This window comes from Macaca thibetana, chromosome 9, assembly GCF_024542745.1.
Source record: "Macaca thibetana thibetana isolate TM-01 chromosome 9, ASM2454274v1, whole genome shotgun sequence".
In the NCBI taxonomy this organism is placed as follows: domain Eukaryota; kingdom Metazoa; phylum Chordata; class Mammalia; order Primates; family Cercopithecidae; genus Macaca; species Macaca thibetana.
In genome coordinates, this window is record NC_065586.1 from 66,069,893 (window position 1) to 66,088,807 (window position 18,915).

General features: G+C 35.9%; 1 protein-coding gene across 8 annotated transcripts in view; it reads left to right on the forward strand.

The window, feature by feature from the left end:
* Nucleotides 1-18,915, forward strand: part of CTNNA3 (catenin alpha 3) — a 1,858,220-nt gene that overhangs the window by 207,161 nt on the left and 1,632,144 nt on the right. For all 8 annotated transcript variants that reach the window (XM_050805650.1, XM_050805648.1, XM_050805652.1 and 5 more), the window contains one exon: nt 17,543-17,709. In XM_050805650.1, coding sequence (XP_050661607.1) covers nt 17,543-17,709 — 167 coding nt within the window. The remainder of the gene's footprint in view (nt 1-17,542; nt 17,710-18,915) is intronic.

Below are 18,915 nucleotides of genomic sequence, written 5' to 3' on the forward strand. Positions count from 1 at the left end.
TGGTCTCGAACTCCTGACCGCAGGTGATCCGCCTGCCTCGGCCTCCCAAAGTGGGGATTACAGGTGTGAGCCACTGCGCCTGACCAAGGTTGTTAACATTTTAATTGTTATATGCAACCATAATGAAGTCATCTGCATTTGTTCGTTAGTTAATAGTGAAAGTTGAAAATCACAGTGCACCATTAATGTTATTGTGACTCTATGCATTTTATTTAGTACAGGGTGATGTAGGATACTGAAAGCATATCTTCTTCTCCAAGGACCCAATGTCACAACCCCTGGCCAATCAAAGGGGAATGATTTATGATGAAGGTCAAATAGTTTTCTTTTCTATTGCTTAAAATTGTGCTACACTGATCTAGTTCATGTTTGGGTTATGCGTTTCCTATATATATATTTTGTTTTCTCTGGAGGTTCTGAATCTCTATCATAGTCTAAATTTGGTCTCTCTTTTAATCATAATAGCTATTTTGTGAAGTCCTTTTTTTTTCTTCCCATAGAGTCTTTTTTTTCTTCCCATAGAGATATTTCTTCTGAAATCGTGTCTTCCTTTCAATTGTGTATAAACTTGGCTATCATTTTGAGACATCTCTAGATTAGGCACACCATTTTATTTATCTCATGTCTTTCTCTTTCTGGCATTTTCCCTCTTTCTTGCCATAAAACAGCTTTGAAACTCTGTCAGAATATGGAGGAATTTATGTTATGAAAAAAGTCCTCATTTTATGACTTGGGGTTAAATGTTGAGCTGTTGGCAAACAGTAATAGAGAAGTGACAGGGAGCACAGCATTTCACCTATAGGAAGTCAAGTGATCACCTCAGTTTTCAGACCCACTGCTCATTTCTGCCTTGTATCATACTTGCCAACTCCAAGAGATTCTTTGGATTCTAGTGGGCAGAATGACTCTGACATCCTTCGCAGACTCCTCATATCATATTCTAGACTGTAGCTTTCTCTTCTTGTTTTCATCTGTCAACAGCCTTCCATTAGCTTTCCTTCTTCAGAAGGCTCTCAACTACTATTGACTCTCCTTACAATCTTGTTATGGTTTTATTCCTTTGCTGTAGTTTCTCTATTTCTCTCTCTGTGAGGTCTGGAGAAATACTTGATTAAGAGAGCTTGGGGTACCATTTTGAAAGGACTGATAGACCCAGTGGACCTCCTAGTCAAGGGAATGGTCTGAGCAAAGATAGGTTAGTAGAGTTAAAAGGATTATGGTAAGTAGTTAACCTGAAACAGAGAATGAATCAAGTGAAAGTAAACAATTTTAGGACTTGCTGAGTCAAAGTTGAACCCACCCTTAGACAGAAAAGATTGCATTGATATGTGAGGAATCAGGGAGCAACCTTAAGTTCTTAAGCAGCCAAGTATTATTATAAATAGAGTTTAGCAAGTTGGGCTTAGTTATTTAAAAGCATGAAGCTTCTGAAGGCCATTTCTTGAGCAGGTTTTTGTAAAAGGTAAACAGTTGTTTACTTTTACATTTTAGGCTTAATTTTAAGCCTTGACCTTGAGAGTCATTTGACCTAAGTAAATAGATGAATTATCTAAAGTATCTGGGAATTTATTTAACTGCTTTAAATGGACACATATAAAATATAATGAGAGGAGGTGATATTGTGTAGTTGTTAATATTTTTCCTTACCTTCTCTACTATAATTGTTGTATAAAATCTAAAGTTTTTAGTTCCATAAGTGTTACATGGTAAGCTTTCAATAATTAGTAATTATAAGAGTGTTCTCTTGCATTCATATAGTTTCATGCTTTTTCAGAACACTTTGACATATATCAATGGCACAATCTTTATAGCAATCTCAGTGAAGAATAGAACTGATATTAACAGGCTAATTTTAAGCATGGTAGAATTGAGAGAAAGTGGGGTGGGTGGAAGAGGTGTCAAACATGACACAGTTTTAAAAGTGTTTTAAACAGTTTAATAGTTTTAATAAGATAAGACTCACTTGACCTATTCCCGCTCCTTTCTAGTGTGAGTATATTTGGTAGGGACCATACTACAGAGGTTGGAAAGATAAAAAATACATTTCCAAGGCTCTTCTTGCATCTGGGAATATGGCTCAGGTTCTGCAAAAAAGATGCATACCTGTGAGACTTGGAAGGATGAGGTAAGCATCATGAGAGTGGCGATGTTTACAGAGGTTGGAAAGATAAAAAATACATTTCCAAGACTCTTCTTGCATCTGGGAATATGGCTTAGGTTCTGCAAAAAAGATGCATACCTGTGAGACTTGGAAGGATGAGGTAAGCAGTATGAGAGTGGCCGTGTTTAAAGAGATAGGGTCTTGTTGCAATCTAGTGGCAGAAGCATTTGTTCTTTTAGGGCAGCCCTGACAGAGTTTCTCAGGCCCAGTTCATAGTATCATAGGTGTTGAGTGATGAGTGGTGGCAGTAGTGGGGTTTCTACCTAAAATAGAACTATGGTGGTATTGGAAGTTGTTCTTGGTTGATGTTCCTGCCTTAATATCATTCAAACCTGGCTTTTCTGGGCCTCGCAGAAACAACCCAATAACCCTGAACAAATTCCTTTACCTTTAAATTAGTTAGAATAGATTCTGTTATTTGAAACTAAGATCCCTTTCAGATACATATGCCAAGACCAGATTTGTCTCTCAGGAGTATACTCACATTAACTAAGATCATGAAGCTGAGATGTAAAATCAGGACCTATTTTAAATTTATAATGAAAAAGTTATGCAGAACAAAGTACACCCACACAACCAATATGTTCTCTCACTGTAGATGGACCAATATAGGCAACATAAATAATAACCAGAAGATTGCTTAGTGAGCATAGAGATAGAACAAAGGAAGCTGGATAAATTGAATGCTTAATGGTAAAAGTTAAAAATCATCAGATTCATCTATCCTTTCTGTAGAGATAATCTTACCAATGTGGTTCTGCTATGACTGGTTTATTATAAAGCTCTTTCTCTGTTGGAAACTGTTTGGATGAATATCACCAACTTTTGTGATTTTCTTTTTTTCATGATTGACACAACCCCTTTTTGACTGATAATTCCTTTTTTTAGATATACCAAAACTTTTAATTAATTTACAGTCAAGGTTAGCCATTGACTGAAGCCTGGGATCCATTCTGTTACTTTAAGATGACTGATCATTTGACCCTCAAAATATAATTCATTACTATCCTATTCTTGGATGTGAGAAGAAAATTCTTTTTCTTTTTTTTGGTATATCTCTCTTCCATCCATTGTGTAGGTGATGACTGCAGTTTAATTTCCAGAGAATAATCTTATTTCCCATATTTTTAAATGCCATTCCTCAAATGCTGCTAATAAGTAAAATGCAGGTTTCTTAATGTCCAGATTACTATTATTTCTCTCATACTAATAGGAGACACTTTGGGTTAAAGACTCTCTCAGTTAATTAGTAATTATTTAGGAGGACTTTAAAATATTTAGATTTCGTTAGAGCCTCAAGATGTTTTTCCAGGATCACAGCTTATGAACTCATTTCTAAAAAAAGAAGCATTAAGAAAGAATGATTTGACTTCAAAGTACAAGTTAGTATGTATAAACCTAGGTAAAATGAATTAAATTTTGTACATAATACATTATTATGAAATACAGATTTAAGGGGTATAGTTATAAACGATTTTTAGGAGCTAGTGTGTCTAAGTGTCTGAGGGTCTATTAAGGAGAGAAAGGAGTTGTTGAACTTTACTGAAGAGCATGTTCTTTAGAGCAAAACTGTTTTTTTCTTTATACTTTAAGTTCTAGGGTACATGTGCACAACGTGCAGGTTTGTTACATATGTATACATGTGCCATGTTGGTGTGCTGCATCCATTAACTCATCATTTACATTAGGTATATCTCCTAATGCTTTCCGTCCCTGCTCCCCCCACCCCACAACAGGCCCTGGTGTGTCATGTTCTCCACCCTGTGTCCAAGTGTTCTCATTGTTCAATTCCCACCTATGAGTGAGAACATGCAGTGTTTGGTTTTTTGTCCTTGATACAGTTTGCTGAGAATGATGGTTTCCAGCTGCATCCATGTCCCTACAAAGGACATCAACCCATCCTTTTTTATAGCTGCATAGTATTCCATGGGGTACATGTGCCACATTTTCTTAATCCAGTCTACCATTAATGGACATTTGGGTTGGTTTCCAGTCTTTGCTATTGGGAATAGTGCCACAGCAAACATATGTGTGCATGTGTCTTTATAGCAGCATGATTTATAATCCTATGGGTATATACCGGGTAATGGGATCACTGGGTCAAATGATATTTCTAGTTCTAGATCCTTGAGGAATTGCCACACTGTCTTCCACAATGGTTGAACTAGTTTTCAGTCCCACCAACAGTGTAAAAGTGTTCCTATTTCTCCACATCCTCTCCAGCACCTGTTGTTTCCTGACTTTTTAATGATCACCATTCTAACTGTTGTGAGATGGGATCTCATTATGGTTTTGATTTGCATTTCTCTGATGGCCAGTGATGATGAGCTTTTTTTCAGTGTCTGTTGTGTCTGTTGGCTGCATAAATGTCTTCTTTTGAGAAGTGTCTGTTCACATCCTTTGCCCATGTTTTGATGGGGTTGTTTTTTTCTTGTAAATTTGTTTGAGTTCTTTGTAGATTGTGGATATTAGCTCTTTGTCAGATGAGTAGATTACAAACATTTTCTCCCATTCTGTAGGTTGCCTGTTCACTCTGACAGTAGTTTCTTTTGCTGTGCAGAAGCTCTTTAGTTTCATGAGATCCCATTTGTCAATTTTGGCTTTTGTTGCCATTGCTTTTGGTGTTTTAGACGTGAAGTCCTTGCCCATGCCTATGTTCTGAATGGTATTGCCTAAGTTTTCTTCTAGGGTTTTTATGGTTTTAGGTCTAACATTTAACTCTTTAATCCATCTTGAATTAATTTTTGTATAAGGTGTAAGGAAGGGATTCAGTTTCAGTTTTCTACATATGGCTAGCCAGTTTCCCCAGCACCATTTATGAAATACCAGCACTTCCTTTACCCAGCACTTCCCAGCCTCCCTTCCCTATAAATAGCAAGCTGAGATTTATGATGGACTGAGACAGGAAAGTTTGCTGAATCTCCATGGGAAATTCTTCTGGAACTTTCATGGGAGTAGCCTTGATTTTGACATGATAAATCTTCACACTAAAATATACAAAATATAAACATAGCAGTGAGGATACTTTTGCCTTGTAAGATCTCTGTGTTTATTCGGTATGTTTCTCTGAGAACTAAAGGCTTTCACCTATTTTCTTTATTGTGTTTCCGTAATCTTCGTGTTTGCATAATAAGGATATTGATACCAAAAAGTTATGTGACTTGCTCAGGATTTCATTGAAAGGTAGTGAACAAGGTAGATGAGCTGGCTGTTGACTCCTGCAGTATAGTGTTTCACTATGATGCTTTGGGGTGAGGAGAAAATTCATACCTCCTTTTGGTATTACACTGGGAGCATTATTTAGAGCTGGCTGAGTATTCTTCAGGGAACTATTTAACTGAGGCATATGGGAAATTCCTGAGATGCTAAAATTATTAGATATATGAATACTGAAGCTGAAAGACTGCTGGGTCAAATTTTATTCTTTTAAGGGATAAACTCAACTTTATGTTGTCTAGGATTTTCAGGCAAGGTTCATGTATTCAGCTTAAGATATGATAGCCAACTAAAGAGTTTTTGAAAAAGAATTTTTAGGGCCACATTTATGTACATCAAAATGGAGACCCTTGTTAGTTGTATGAACTTTTTAAAAATGAAGTGCTTTTTAAAAAAACAGATTGTGAATTTTATTAGTTCATTTATCTCAGATGAGGGATCAGCAAACATTCTCTGTAAAAGGCCAGGGAGTAAATATTTCAGGCTTTGTGGGGCATACATTGTTGCAAGTATTTAACTCTGTCTGTTGAAGAATGAAAATAGCTATAGAAATACGTAAGCAATAAACAAAAAGGCATGGTTGTGTTCCAATAAAGTTTTATTTATGTATACTGAAATTTACATTTTATATAATTTTTCACATCATAAAATATTATTCTTTTGATTTTTTCCCCAACCTTTAAAAATATTAAAAAACATTCTTAGCTTGTAGGCTGCACATAAACAGGGCAGGCTGAATTTGGCTTGTTTCCATAGTTTGCTGACTCTGTCTGAAGTAAAGGAACTAAGAATCCAAGGAGTTTCAAAAATATTTGACCTCTTACTTGTTAAGAATCTTAAGTTTCTCAGACTGAATGTATCATTGGTGGGAAAAGTAAAAAGAAAGGACAATTAAAGCTACTGTTAATTTTTGTGCAAAAGACAACCAATATTTATAGCTCAGAGTTTGCTTTTAGCTACATAATGAGCTCTATGGGGTCTCTCTAGGGATTTCCATTCTGCTCATGGTTTTGCTGCAGCAGGGTAAACAAGATCGGCACCCTCTACCCGCACCCTTTTAATGATCTTGATATTCCCCCCAAGGAGAGAAGTTAGCTGCAATGTATGTAAATGTTACTTTTCTACTGCTTCATTATAATAATTACTCACTAGTTTTTACAGTTATTAAGGTGACAATTTCCAGTACACATACGTACACATTTATTTATTTATTTTTTTGGTCTCCTCTATAGGAATGTTTTTAGCCTTGTGTTTTTGACTACAGAAGAAATGTGCCTATTTTTAAATAAATAAAAAAAAACTTATTCAAAGGTTCTTACTAAAACCTCTGTACATCTTTAATTATGCTTTAATAATTTAGATTATATTTATGATAGCATATCATTTTATGTGCTTATTGACCATTTGTATTTTTTCTTTGGAGAAATGTCTATTTAGACTCTCTGCCTATTTTAAAAACTGGGTTGTTTTTTCATTATTAAGTAGTAATTTTTTTTTAATAGATTCTGGATACAAGACCCTTATTGGATATAGGGTTTACAGACATTTTCTTCCATTCTGTGGGTTGTCTTTTTACCTTCTTAATTTTGTTTTGCTTCTTTTTTGGAGTCCAAAAGGTTTAAGTTTTGATTGTCCAGTTCATCAATTTTTTTAATTGCTTGTACTTTTGGTGTCATGTATAAGACATTGTTGCCTAACTCAAGATTATAAAGTTTTATTCCTGTTTTCTTTCTAAGTTTTATAGTTTTAGCTCTTGCATGTAGGTCTATGATCTACCTTGAATTAACTTGTGGGTGTGGTATGAGATAGATGTCCACATTTAGTTTTGTGTGTGTGTGTGTGTGTGTGTGTGGATATCTAATAGTCCCAGCACCATTGTTGAAAAGACTGTTACTTTCCCACTGAAGTTTCTTGACCCCTTTGTTGAAGACCAACTCACCATAAGTGCAAGGGTTTATTTCTGAGATATCAATTCTACTGATTATTATAGCTTCCTTGTAAGTTTTGAAATTGGGAAGTGTGATTTCTATAACTTTGCCCCTCTTTTTCAAGATTGTTTCGGCTATTCTGGGTCCCCTGCATTTCTGTATGAATTTTAGGATCAGCTGGTCAATTTCTTCAAAAGAGCCAGCAAGGATTTTGTTAACAGTGTGTTAATGCATTTTTGCATTGCTATAAAGGAACACCTGAGACTGGGTAATTTATAAAGAAAAGAGATTTAACTGACTCATGGTTCTGCAGGTTTTACATGAAGCATAGCATCAGCAACTGCTTCTGGTGAGGGTGTCAGGAAGCTTCCAATCATAGTGGAAGTCAAAGGGGGAGCTAGCATGTCACATGATGAGAGTGGGAGCAAGAGGAGTGGGAGGTCCCAGACTCTTTTAAACAACCAGATCTCATGGGAACTGAGCAAGAACTCACTTGTTACCATGAGGACAGCACCAAGACATTCATAAGGGATGCACTCTCATGACCCACCTCCCGCTGGGGCCCACCTTCAACACTGGGGATGACATTTCAACCTGAGATTTGGAGGGGATAAACATCTAAGCCATATCAGTCAGGGATTATTGTGAATCTGTGGATCAATATGGGGAGTATTGCTATCTTAATATTAAGTCTTCTAATCCATGAGCATGAGATATGATCATTTATTTAGGTCATCTTTAATTTGTCAGCAATGTTTTGTGGTTTTCAGCATACAAGTCTTACACTTCTTTGTTAAATTTATTCCTAAATATTTTATTCTTTGGATGCTCTTGTGAATGGAATGTATTTTCTTTTGTAATGGTTCAGAATCCTAGATGTTTATCTTCCTACATTTTTATGCTCCTTGGGGTTTGACTTTGTACTTTCAGTACGTACAGTTAGTCACATTGACTTCCTTGCAAGTTTTGTGTGAGCTTGTGAACTAAGACTTTATAATGGGGCCCTAAAATAACTTCTGTCATTTCTACATAAGGAGCATATCAATAGGGCCAAATTTGACCTTATTGATTAACAGCTGTAGTACTCTGAATGGGCTATTTGAAAGAATAAATTTGTTAAATATTTATTGCTCTGATCACAGCTGTGGGACTTGAATTTGTAGTAAGGTGAAGCCTGAATTCTACTTTATTACTTAACCTCTTGATGAGTAGAACTTTGTTGAGGCTGATTATAAGTGATAATTGATAATTGGTAATTTTATTTTAAAATGATTGATCCTTTGATGTAGGATCACTCTCATTTTTCATTTTCTCCTCAGAGAACTTTTAAATCATACATAAAATATTGAAATCTAGGAATTGTGCATATGAAGAATTATTGTATTTGTATTTTTGGGGGGGATGTGCTATGGAATTATGTCAATATACTTTAAGGTAGGTGTATCTGAAGATGCTGACATTTAAAACCAAACAGAAGAATCTTCTCATTGAAGTGGTTCATTTTCCTATTTGAGGGTACCTGGTAGAGACCATGTTATAATCACTGTTGTATACCCCATAGTGCTTTGCATATTTTAGTGCTCAGTGTTGATAAATGAATGAATGACCTGTTTGTAAGGGTTAGGTATCATTTATTTAAAAAAAGCTTTCAACTCCAAAGCACTAGAATGAGATTCTTTTAGCAGATGTCAAAAAAGCAAATATATCAATTTTTGCTAATTCAGCATAGTGTAATGTAAGTGTATTCATGGCTAAGCTTACTATATTTAGCCATAAAAGGAAATATTAGAAAAAAATGATAAATTTAGTCAGAAATCTTAGTTATAAGGCCTATTATTTCACCTCAAAAGAATTAAATTGACATCAAGAATAATGTAAAAGTGTTTATTGGTGGATGGCATATCAGTCAATAGGTTGTTGGGAAAGAAATTCAATAGAGAGTAATTATGGGTAGCTATTTCAGCTCAAAGTTTAAATATTTAAGTTATAAATTCATACTATTTTCTCTTTTTATTGATTGGTTTACAATATGGATTGCTTTGTTCCTTTGTCAGTTTGTTTTACTGTAAACCACTTTAGGTATATGAAACTTGTAACACCAGGAGATGATGATAATGTTGTAGGAATATATTTTGTGTATTTTATTATCTTAAAATTATTGTCAAATTTAGCTCAGTGAGGTGGCTCATGGCTGTAATCCCAGCATTTTGAGAGACCAAGGAGGGAGGATCACTTGAGGCCAGGAGTTCTAGACCGGCTTGGGCAACATAACGAGACCCTATCTCTATAAGAGATATAAAAAATTAATTGGGTTTGGTGATGCATACCTGTAGTCTCAGCTCCTTGGAAGGCTGAGGCAGGAGGATTGCTTGAGCCCAGGAGCTTGAGACTGCAGTGAGCTAAGATTACCCCTGTACTCCAGCCTAGCTGACAAAGTGAGAGTCTGCATAGAAAAAAAAATTGTCAAATTTAAATATGACATGAAATTACTTGGTCAGTTTTTTGAAAATTAAAAAATTTCATTTTTCTTTGAAATTCTGAAGAGATGTTTAGCTCTATTTTAAAATCTTCTTTAATATTGAAATTTATTTAGGTGCATAGTTTATAGATACATTGTACAAAATATTTTGCTCATAAAAATATTAATAAAGTTTTAAATTAGGAGTTGTGTACTTTTACATATAATTAAAGTTTGACTAAATGTGTTATTTCCAGTGTTTTAAAATATAGCAGATAATTTTTGCTTCAAGATATATTTGTTCTCATTATTAGAAGTAAAAAGTTCATTAGTTCATTAGCTATACACACAAAAATACACAACTTAAATATTTTATTTTATATTAAAGGGTGTAACATGAATGTTATCCAATCTCTTTTTAGCATGGTTTGTTGATTGCATCTTACATAGTCATTTTGACCGAAACCACAACCAAACTATATTGACTAAGATTTCCAGTTTTGGTGTCTTCATGGAAGAAAGCTTAATGACACTTGGGAAGCTACCTAACTGCAGAATCTTTCTTGATCTTTTATAAGCCTTTGCCTTGCCTTGCCCTGCTCCAACTTTTACCATTTTTTGCTTCCACATCCAACTTAACATTTTTAGGAACTCGTCTTTACTGAATGTCTCCAAAGCATTAAAAATTAGTTTTTAAAAAATTAATATATATTTTTACACTTATATTTGATAGATTTATATAATTAATAAAACTATATAATTATAATTACAACTCACATGAAAAGATTGGGGAGCAAACCTTTTCAACTTCTTGATCAACTTCAGTTATTGGAAGCAGAAGGTCTTCAGTGTATTTTACATACCAGAAAGGAGATATCATTAATATGTTGCTGAGAGGAATAAAAAGAGTTTATTAATCAAGAGAGGTGGTGAAGAGGAGGTCTTTTAATACAGCTTCTACTATATCCTGTCTATGATGTTGGGAGATGTTTCTATTATTTTTATAGAAACTAGCCCCATCAAATTTTATGTTTTATAAAACATTTACTATAATTTTATACAATCAACCCAATCAAAGTATTTCCCAGCTCATTTTGAGAGTTCCCAATGGTGCAGGGCTCACTGACTGGCTGCTCATGTCCTTCTGAGAAGTGACAACGTGCTGGTGGCCCTCACTTGCTCTCAGCGCCTCCTCGACCTAGTCACCCACTCTAGCTGTGCTTGAGGAGCCCTTCAGCCCGCTGCTGCACTGTGGGAGCCCCTCTCTGGGCTGGCTGAGGCCGGAACTGGCTCCCTCTACTTGTGGCGAGGTATGGAGGGAGAGGTGCAGCGGGAACCAGTGCTGTGCGCGGGGCTTGCAGGCCAGTGCGAGTTCCAGGTGGGTGTGGCCTTGGTGGGTCCCACACTCAGAGCAGCCCCACCGCCCCAGGCAGTGAGGGGCTTAGCACCCAGGTCAGCAGCTGCCGAGGGTGCCCGCCAGGTCTCCCAGCAGTGCCGGCCGGCTGGTGCTGCACTCGAATTCTCCCCGGGCCTCAGCTGCCTCCCTGCAGCCCACCATTCCTGAGCCTCCCCCACACCTGCAGTGGGCTCCTGCACAGCTGGAGCCTCCCCCACACCTGCAGTGGGCTCCTGCCTAGCTGGAGCCTCCCCTACGAGCCCCGCCCCCTGGCCATGGTGCCCAGTCCCATCCACCGCCCAGGGGCTGCGGAGTGCAGGCACACAGCGACACAGCGGCGGGACTGGCCGGCAGCTCCACTAGGTGAAGCCAGCTGGGCTCCTGAGTCTAGTGGGGACCTGGAGAACCTTTATGTCTAGCTAAGGGATTGTACATACACCAATCAGCACTCTGTCTAGCTGAAGGTTTGTAAACACACCGATCAGCACTCTGTGTCTAGTTCAAGGATTGTAAATACACCAATCAGTACTCTGTATCTAGCTAATCTAGTGGGGACTTGGAGAACTTTTCTGTCTAGCACTGTGTCAAGCTAAAGGATTGTAAACGCACCAATCAGCACTCTATGTCTAGCTCAGGGATTGTAAATGCACCAATCAGCACTGTCAAAACGGACCAATCAGCTCTCTGTAAAATGGACCAGTCAGCAGGATGTGGGTGGGGTCAGATAAGGGAATAAAAGCAGGCTGCCTGAGCCAACAATGCCAACCTGCTCGGGTCCCCTTCCACAGTGTGGAAGCTTTGTTCTTTAACTCTTTACAATAAATCTTGCTGGTGCTCACTCTTTGGGTCCATGCCACCTGCATGAGCTGTAACACTCACCACGAAGGTCTGTAGCTTCACTCCTGCAGCCAGCAAGACCATGAACCCACCGGGAGGAACGAACAACTCCAGACGCACCGCCTTTAAGAACTGTAACATTCACTGCGATGGTCTGCGGCTTCATTCTTGAAGTCAGTAAGACCAAGAACCCATCAATTCCAGACACACTTCCATTTTCATTAAATCATTACGCTGGTCTGCTGTTGCCTTTACCTGGCTATCTCTCTTCTTTGATGCATGAATGCTGCTGGTCTTGAAGTTGGGAATTCTGCTTTCTCTGAATTGCTTCATTAGAGGGCTCCAGGGCAATGTTCAGTCTAAGGCTAATTCTTCCCCACTATTGAGGCAAGACTCTTCTTTGTGTTCTACTCAATGTCCCATAAGTTATGAAGTTTTCAAGTCTGGTGGTTGGACAAGCATTATTCCCAGTCCTGTGTGAGTGGCAAGTAATGTCACCTCAAATCCTTTTGGGTGATTCTTTCCCTAGCCTTGGGTGGTTTCCTCCAGTATATGGGTTGATCAGTATTCAGCTGAATACCAAGAGGGAGCATGTGCAGATTATCAGTGTTCTTTCTCTGTGTATCTCTTTCCTTTATCATTCTCTATTCTGTTTTATACTTTTACTGCCTTGAATCTCCGAGGACACTCAGCTTTGTCTGCTCAGCTCAGAGAATTTGCCAGGCTCTGCCTTGGTTTCCCCTTCCTGTATCATGGCCTAGAAAATCTCTTATGGTGGTAAGCTGGGGCTATCAAAAGGGTAATCCTTGTTTTTTGGAGGGGGGGTCCATTTCTCAGGGATTACTGACCTTCATTGCCTAACATCCAGTGCCTTACAACCGTTTTTGCATTTATTTGGTATGTTTTTTGGTTTCAGGTAGGAAAGGAATCTGGTCTCTGTTACTCTGCCTTGGTTGAAAGCAAATTAGAACTTTAAATAAGACTTACTGAGTTCAACGATAATAAAATGGAAATAAAACATTGCCAATAGTTTACAATAGCAACCATATGCAGCCACGTTCCTCGTCTATAACCCTGCTGTAGCACCCAACCTTGGGTCCACACAGCAGTGGCTAGGTTTGCTTCCCTTCCACCTGCCATAATAAGGTTTTCTTTTAATCATACAAAACATTTTTGGTCCTTGTAGTCAAACTGTCTTGGATATTTTAAAGGAGAGTCTTTACCATTTTTTTTTTTAACATCTGTGTAAGTTTAGGGTGGAATTGAGATCATCCCCCTCTCTTTCCTGCCAAGTAAAATAATTGTCCGCTAAAAAGTTAAATTCAAGCTTCTACCTCTTCAGAGTTTTCAGATTCAAAATGGCACTTTCCCAATTAAAAACAAATAAAACTAAACCCTGAGTGTTTAGTCTCAGTCTGTGAACCCTATTATATATTGAATCAATGAATATGTACTAATGCATGTTATATGTGTATGATATAAACCTTTTACCATGATGTATTTGTATCACTTGGCCAGATCCATATATTAGAAATCTTAATAGAATAATAAACATAATGTCAAGTAAAAGCTGGGGAAATATTTTATCTTTAGTACCTGCCCCTTTTCATTTTGGTTATTCTCTTTTTCATCTGGATATTTTTCTTATACCAGGTTTTCTTTGACTTTTAAGTTTATAATCAATATAATCACTTTTAGAAAGTAGAATTATACTTTTAAATTCAGCAAAGTAACTTGTAAAAGAACCATATAGGAAGCTTTATAAAATAAAGAATATTTTGTAATATGTGTATTTGGCCAACAATTTTTTTGTACTTCTGGAGTTTATTTATTTGATCATATAGTTTGTAGGCCAGATTTTTGTATATTCAGAAATTTTCATCTCTTACACATATATCGGTGTGTAAAAGTTACCTCTATAGATATTTGTAGACTATAGACACTAGTACCTTATTTTAGCAGGCATTTCATAAGTGATTTTTTTAACAATTAAAAAAATCCCTTTTTTAGGAAAGGAACTAAATGGACTCAGTAGAAAGAAGTTTTCTGAACCTAGTTCTTGTGGCATTTTCAAGACCTTTAGTAAATTATTTTTATGTATAGAGTGGGATTTCTTGAAGAAAAAATGTAGTTATTTTTATTTGTATGCATTTTAAATGTGAAATTTCCTATTCAGCAAACTTCAAAGTAAAAGCATTATAAGCAAGATTGGGAATGATATTTCAAAAGAGTAGACTCTCCACATGTAGACTTTATAAAACATAGATGCTAATATTGTAGATGGAAAGGAAACTTGTAGCTTTTTTTCTATTTAATTAGGAAAATAACCATTTTCTCCTGTCAGAAATCAATATGATGGTGAACTGGCTAAATTCTATAAACCAGTTGTCGTTATCAATACCTTATCAATAGTTGGAACATGTTTCTTTTACCTAGAACATTCCTTTGTATGTCTTCTGACACCTCAGGCAGAGGTAGGTCCTCCTCTGTGTCTCTTAGTACTTTGTACAGGCCTGTACCAGAAACCTGTATCAGTGTTTGATGACTTTCACTTGACTCTGAACTTCTTGGGCTGCAAAAAAACTGTTTCATGCTGATATCTATCTCCTGGATACCTAGGATACAGCTGTTTTATAGAGGAAACAACAAATGTTTATCAAAGAAAAGTTGAATAATGTTCATTCACATATTAATTTGGCAATATATAGTCAATGTATTGAATATATGCAACAGAGTAAGCACTATTCTAGATCCTGGGAATGCTGTGGTGACCAGGACCAATGCAACTCTTGCACTTACTAGTTTTATGATCCAGAAGAAAAGACAGATTTTGATACAATTTGTTATAATAAATTATGAAGGTTATGGTAGAACGCATAGAATCTTACTGTAAGACCTATCTTAGTAATGGGGGGTCCAAGCTTCCCATAGGAAGTGATGTTTAATTTAAGACCAGAGTGTGGGCTGAAACCAGCTGAAAAGGGTTATGAATATTGGGGAAATTAGGGACAAGTCCAGCAATAAGAATTTAAGTTATAGCATCTTTATTAATGTATTTTGGGGGTGACATTTCTCCTTCCAACAGAGCTACCTGACTGGCTTTTCATATTCCCTTAACAAAGACAAGAATATAATAATTGTTTAAATGATCTCGTTCTGAATATGGCTCTTCAGCCAGTTGTTCAACATTCCAATATTTTTAGAGTAAAAAATATGTAATTTTTTGATATATATTTAGTTTTAGTATGTGAAGTCAAAGACAGTGTTCTAAAGAGGCTATTATAACTTTCCAAGTCAGAATCACAACAATAAAAAGTTTATCTTTTTTTGCGGGCATTCATCTGCTTTCTAAATTTTGGAGGTCAGTTTAACTTTTCACAGTCTTATAGCAGCAATTCTGACTTGCAGAGAAGCACATGAAAATCACCCACCTATTGGTCTTAAAAATTTACCATCTCTATTAGAAATTTTCCCCAAAGTAACAGTTAATCTTTGTTGAGTGCTTTCCATGTTTAAATACTGTGCTAAATATATTATATGAACTATCTCATCTAAGCATCCAAGAAACACTGTGAGATAAATCATATTTTTACCCCTTTCTCTAGATAAAGACATTGAAGGCATTTAGTGTCCAGGGTCCCAGAACTAGATGGGGCATATAAGAATTTGATCTCAGAAGTATCTAGAGTCATAGTTCCTCACTTGGTATTGCTAAAGAGATCTAAATGAGACATACTAACATGTTGAGACAGTCTCAGACCCTCCTCACAAGTTTTGTCAATTATAAGAAACAGTATTCTTTATTTTATTTAGTAAAATAATTGATTCAGTTTTCTTTATGCTAAGGTTCATGAGTCAATGAAAACTAAAATATTTACGGATGTAATCCATAAACGGATAAGACAGACCCTTTTGTATATTTTTGATGGGATGACTGTATTTTGGAGAATTTTGTGGCAATATGTAACAAAACTTAAAATTCATTTGCCTGTTGACTCAGGAATTCTACTTTTAGGAATTTATCCTACGGCTAAACTTGTTCATGCGTGTAAAGATATATGTCCTGGGCATTCTCTATAGTATTATATGAAATAGGAAAAAGTTGGAAATGACTTATGTGTTCATTAGGGGCCTGGTAAAATAAGTTACAGTGTATCAATGAAATATGCCTTATGTACTCTTATGTAATACTCATAAAATAGTAGTTATTATTATTAATTAATTTTAAAAAGAAGAAAATGAAGAGTAATGATGTTAAGTGACTTGATTAAGATACTAGGACAGAGACATTGAAGCAGTCTGGCTCCAGAGTACACACTGTTAATTCTTGTGCTATATTGCCTGCTGGTCATCTGTTTCCCAGTATGAAAGGAAAATAAATTGATAAGCAAGAAGAAATTATAGAAAATCTCTCTAGTAGGATACTACTTGTTAAAGGCTCTATATTTTTATCTTCTCTTCTTATAACATATACAATAACTATGTTTTCTTATAAAATCTCTGTCTTTATAAAACATATTTGTATATATGAATGTATATGAATATATTCAGAAAACATACATATATAAAACATGTATACATTTATGTATATAAAACATATGTATCTATATATACTTATACACATAAATCATACATTCATGTAAAAATTTCTGGACAGATATACAAGAGCTGAATAGTTGGTGCTTTGGGGGATTAGTTTGGAGACTTTTAAAATTTTTACTTGATGTTCTTTGGTGTGGTGAATTATTCAAAAGTAATGGACATGTATTATGATACTTTTATAATAAAAATAAGTTTAGATTTAAAAACTTAAAAAATAGTGGATGTGGTAATTATCAATTATGCTATTGGATGGGAGTAAAGAGAGATTTTTATTAAATATTTTCATTTTATACCCTTCTGAACTGGGAACGTAAAACAATGAATGATTACATATTTAATAACAAAATATATTTTAAATGAAAAGGCGTTAAAAATAGTGAACACAATATTCTTTAACAATTATGCACTATGAAATACTATTTCTGTGACTAAATCTAGGATATAGTTTATTCATTATATTGACAGTTTAGAATAAATTTGCCTATGTTAAACTTTTATCAGAGAGCTGCAGTCTTATTATCTTAAAGACTACCTCTTTTCTAACATCCATTGAGTTACTTTCCAACTCAATAAAGATTTACCTTGTTTTTATAAGCAGGATTGTTTATGATTGAAGCTTTAGTAATAAAACCTTTTACAAGAAACGAGATTCAGCAAAAGCAGAAGTGGACAGCAATTTTACTAGATGTTCCTAGTCAATTGAGCACAATTTTCTTGCAGGAAAATGATATCATGCTTCTTAATTCCAGAATATTTGTCAAAAACAAATGTTAATTTGAAACTGCATTGTTTATTGAGAAACCATGTGTTGACAATTGTCAACTGACAATATTTTTATATTATGCTTAGTCTTGGAATTTACTTGGAATTAGGTTAGCTGATAAATTCTGAAATAGGCATAGTTGAAACTTAAAGTATAACTTATTTGGGGTTGTATTTTTCAGGTGAAGCTCTGAAAGTATCAGCTGAGAGATTTACAGATGACCCCTGTTTTCTCCCAAAAAGGGAGGCTGTGGTTCAAGCTGCCCGTGCCTTGCTGGCTGCAGTGACGAGACTCCTTATCCTTGCGGACATGATTGATGTCATGTGCCTCTTGCAACATGTGTCAGCTGTAAGTAAAAGATGGCTTAGTTTACCTTGGCATTGTCTTCACTTCTAATTTCATTCTCTGAACCTGGCGTCGATCCTAGTGCATCTTGGCTTCACTCTCATTTCTTAACATCACCCCTTCAGAAGCAGACTAGACTGGGTTGTGAAGACTAACGTATACCTCAAAATAAGGAAGCCAGAGTTAGTTCTAAAGCCAATGGGAAATTAAACAGAAGATGGCTTGCTTATAAGGAAATGGCTAGGAAAAGTTATAGACTTTTGATCACTTAAATAACTATGCTCTCTATAAATAAATAACATCATTTAAATAACTATGCTCTCTATAAATAAATAACATCATTATAGAGATAATATATAATAAACATATGAGTATAAATGACTTGAAAAATAGAAAAAGCTTAAGACATTTGGAAATTTATCCTGGTTTGTAAATGAATTCTACTTTGCCACGTCCTCTTGATTCAGAATAAAGAGTGCATGTTTACAGGTAGTCTGTGATGTCTGTAGTAATCCATTAGGAAAATGTAGACATGTATTTAATACAAGTAAATAATGCATATTAACTAGTATGATACAAAGTTAGCAAGATATCCTGAATGCTTTATTTTTTCAGACAAACCCACCTAGCACATTTTTAGTAGAAAGAGAATTTTATTAAAGTCTGTTTTCTTAGTTTGACCAAATCATTAGTAGTGTTCAGATGAAAAGGTTGCAAAGAACTCTTTTTATATCTGTTGTATTTTCTGCTTGAAAAGGACCCTTATACTCTGTCTATAAATACATCTGCATTTTCATAAAGTGTCTGTGATTTTACTATCGCTACTCTATTAAGCAAACAATGGTCTTATTTGATTAACCTTCTTGTCAAAATAATTTTCTCTAACTGCTAAACTAAACCTTTCTTTGCATCTTTCTTTTTGTCTTTGTCTTTTTCTTTTTTTCTTTTTGTTTTTTGAGATGGAGTCTCACATTTTCGCCCAGGCTGGAGTGCAATGGTCATCTCGGCTCACTGCAATCTCTGCCTCCCGGGTTCATGCAATTCTCTGGCCTTAGCCTCCGAAATAGCTGGGATTATAGGCACACACCACCATGCCTGGCTAATTTTTTGTATTATTTACTTTTAGTAGAGATGGGGTTTCACTATGTTGGCCAGGCTGGTCTCGAACTCCTGACCTCATGATCCTCTCACCTTGGCCTCCCAAAGTGC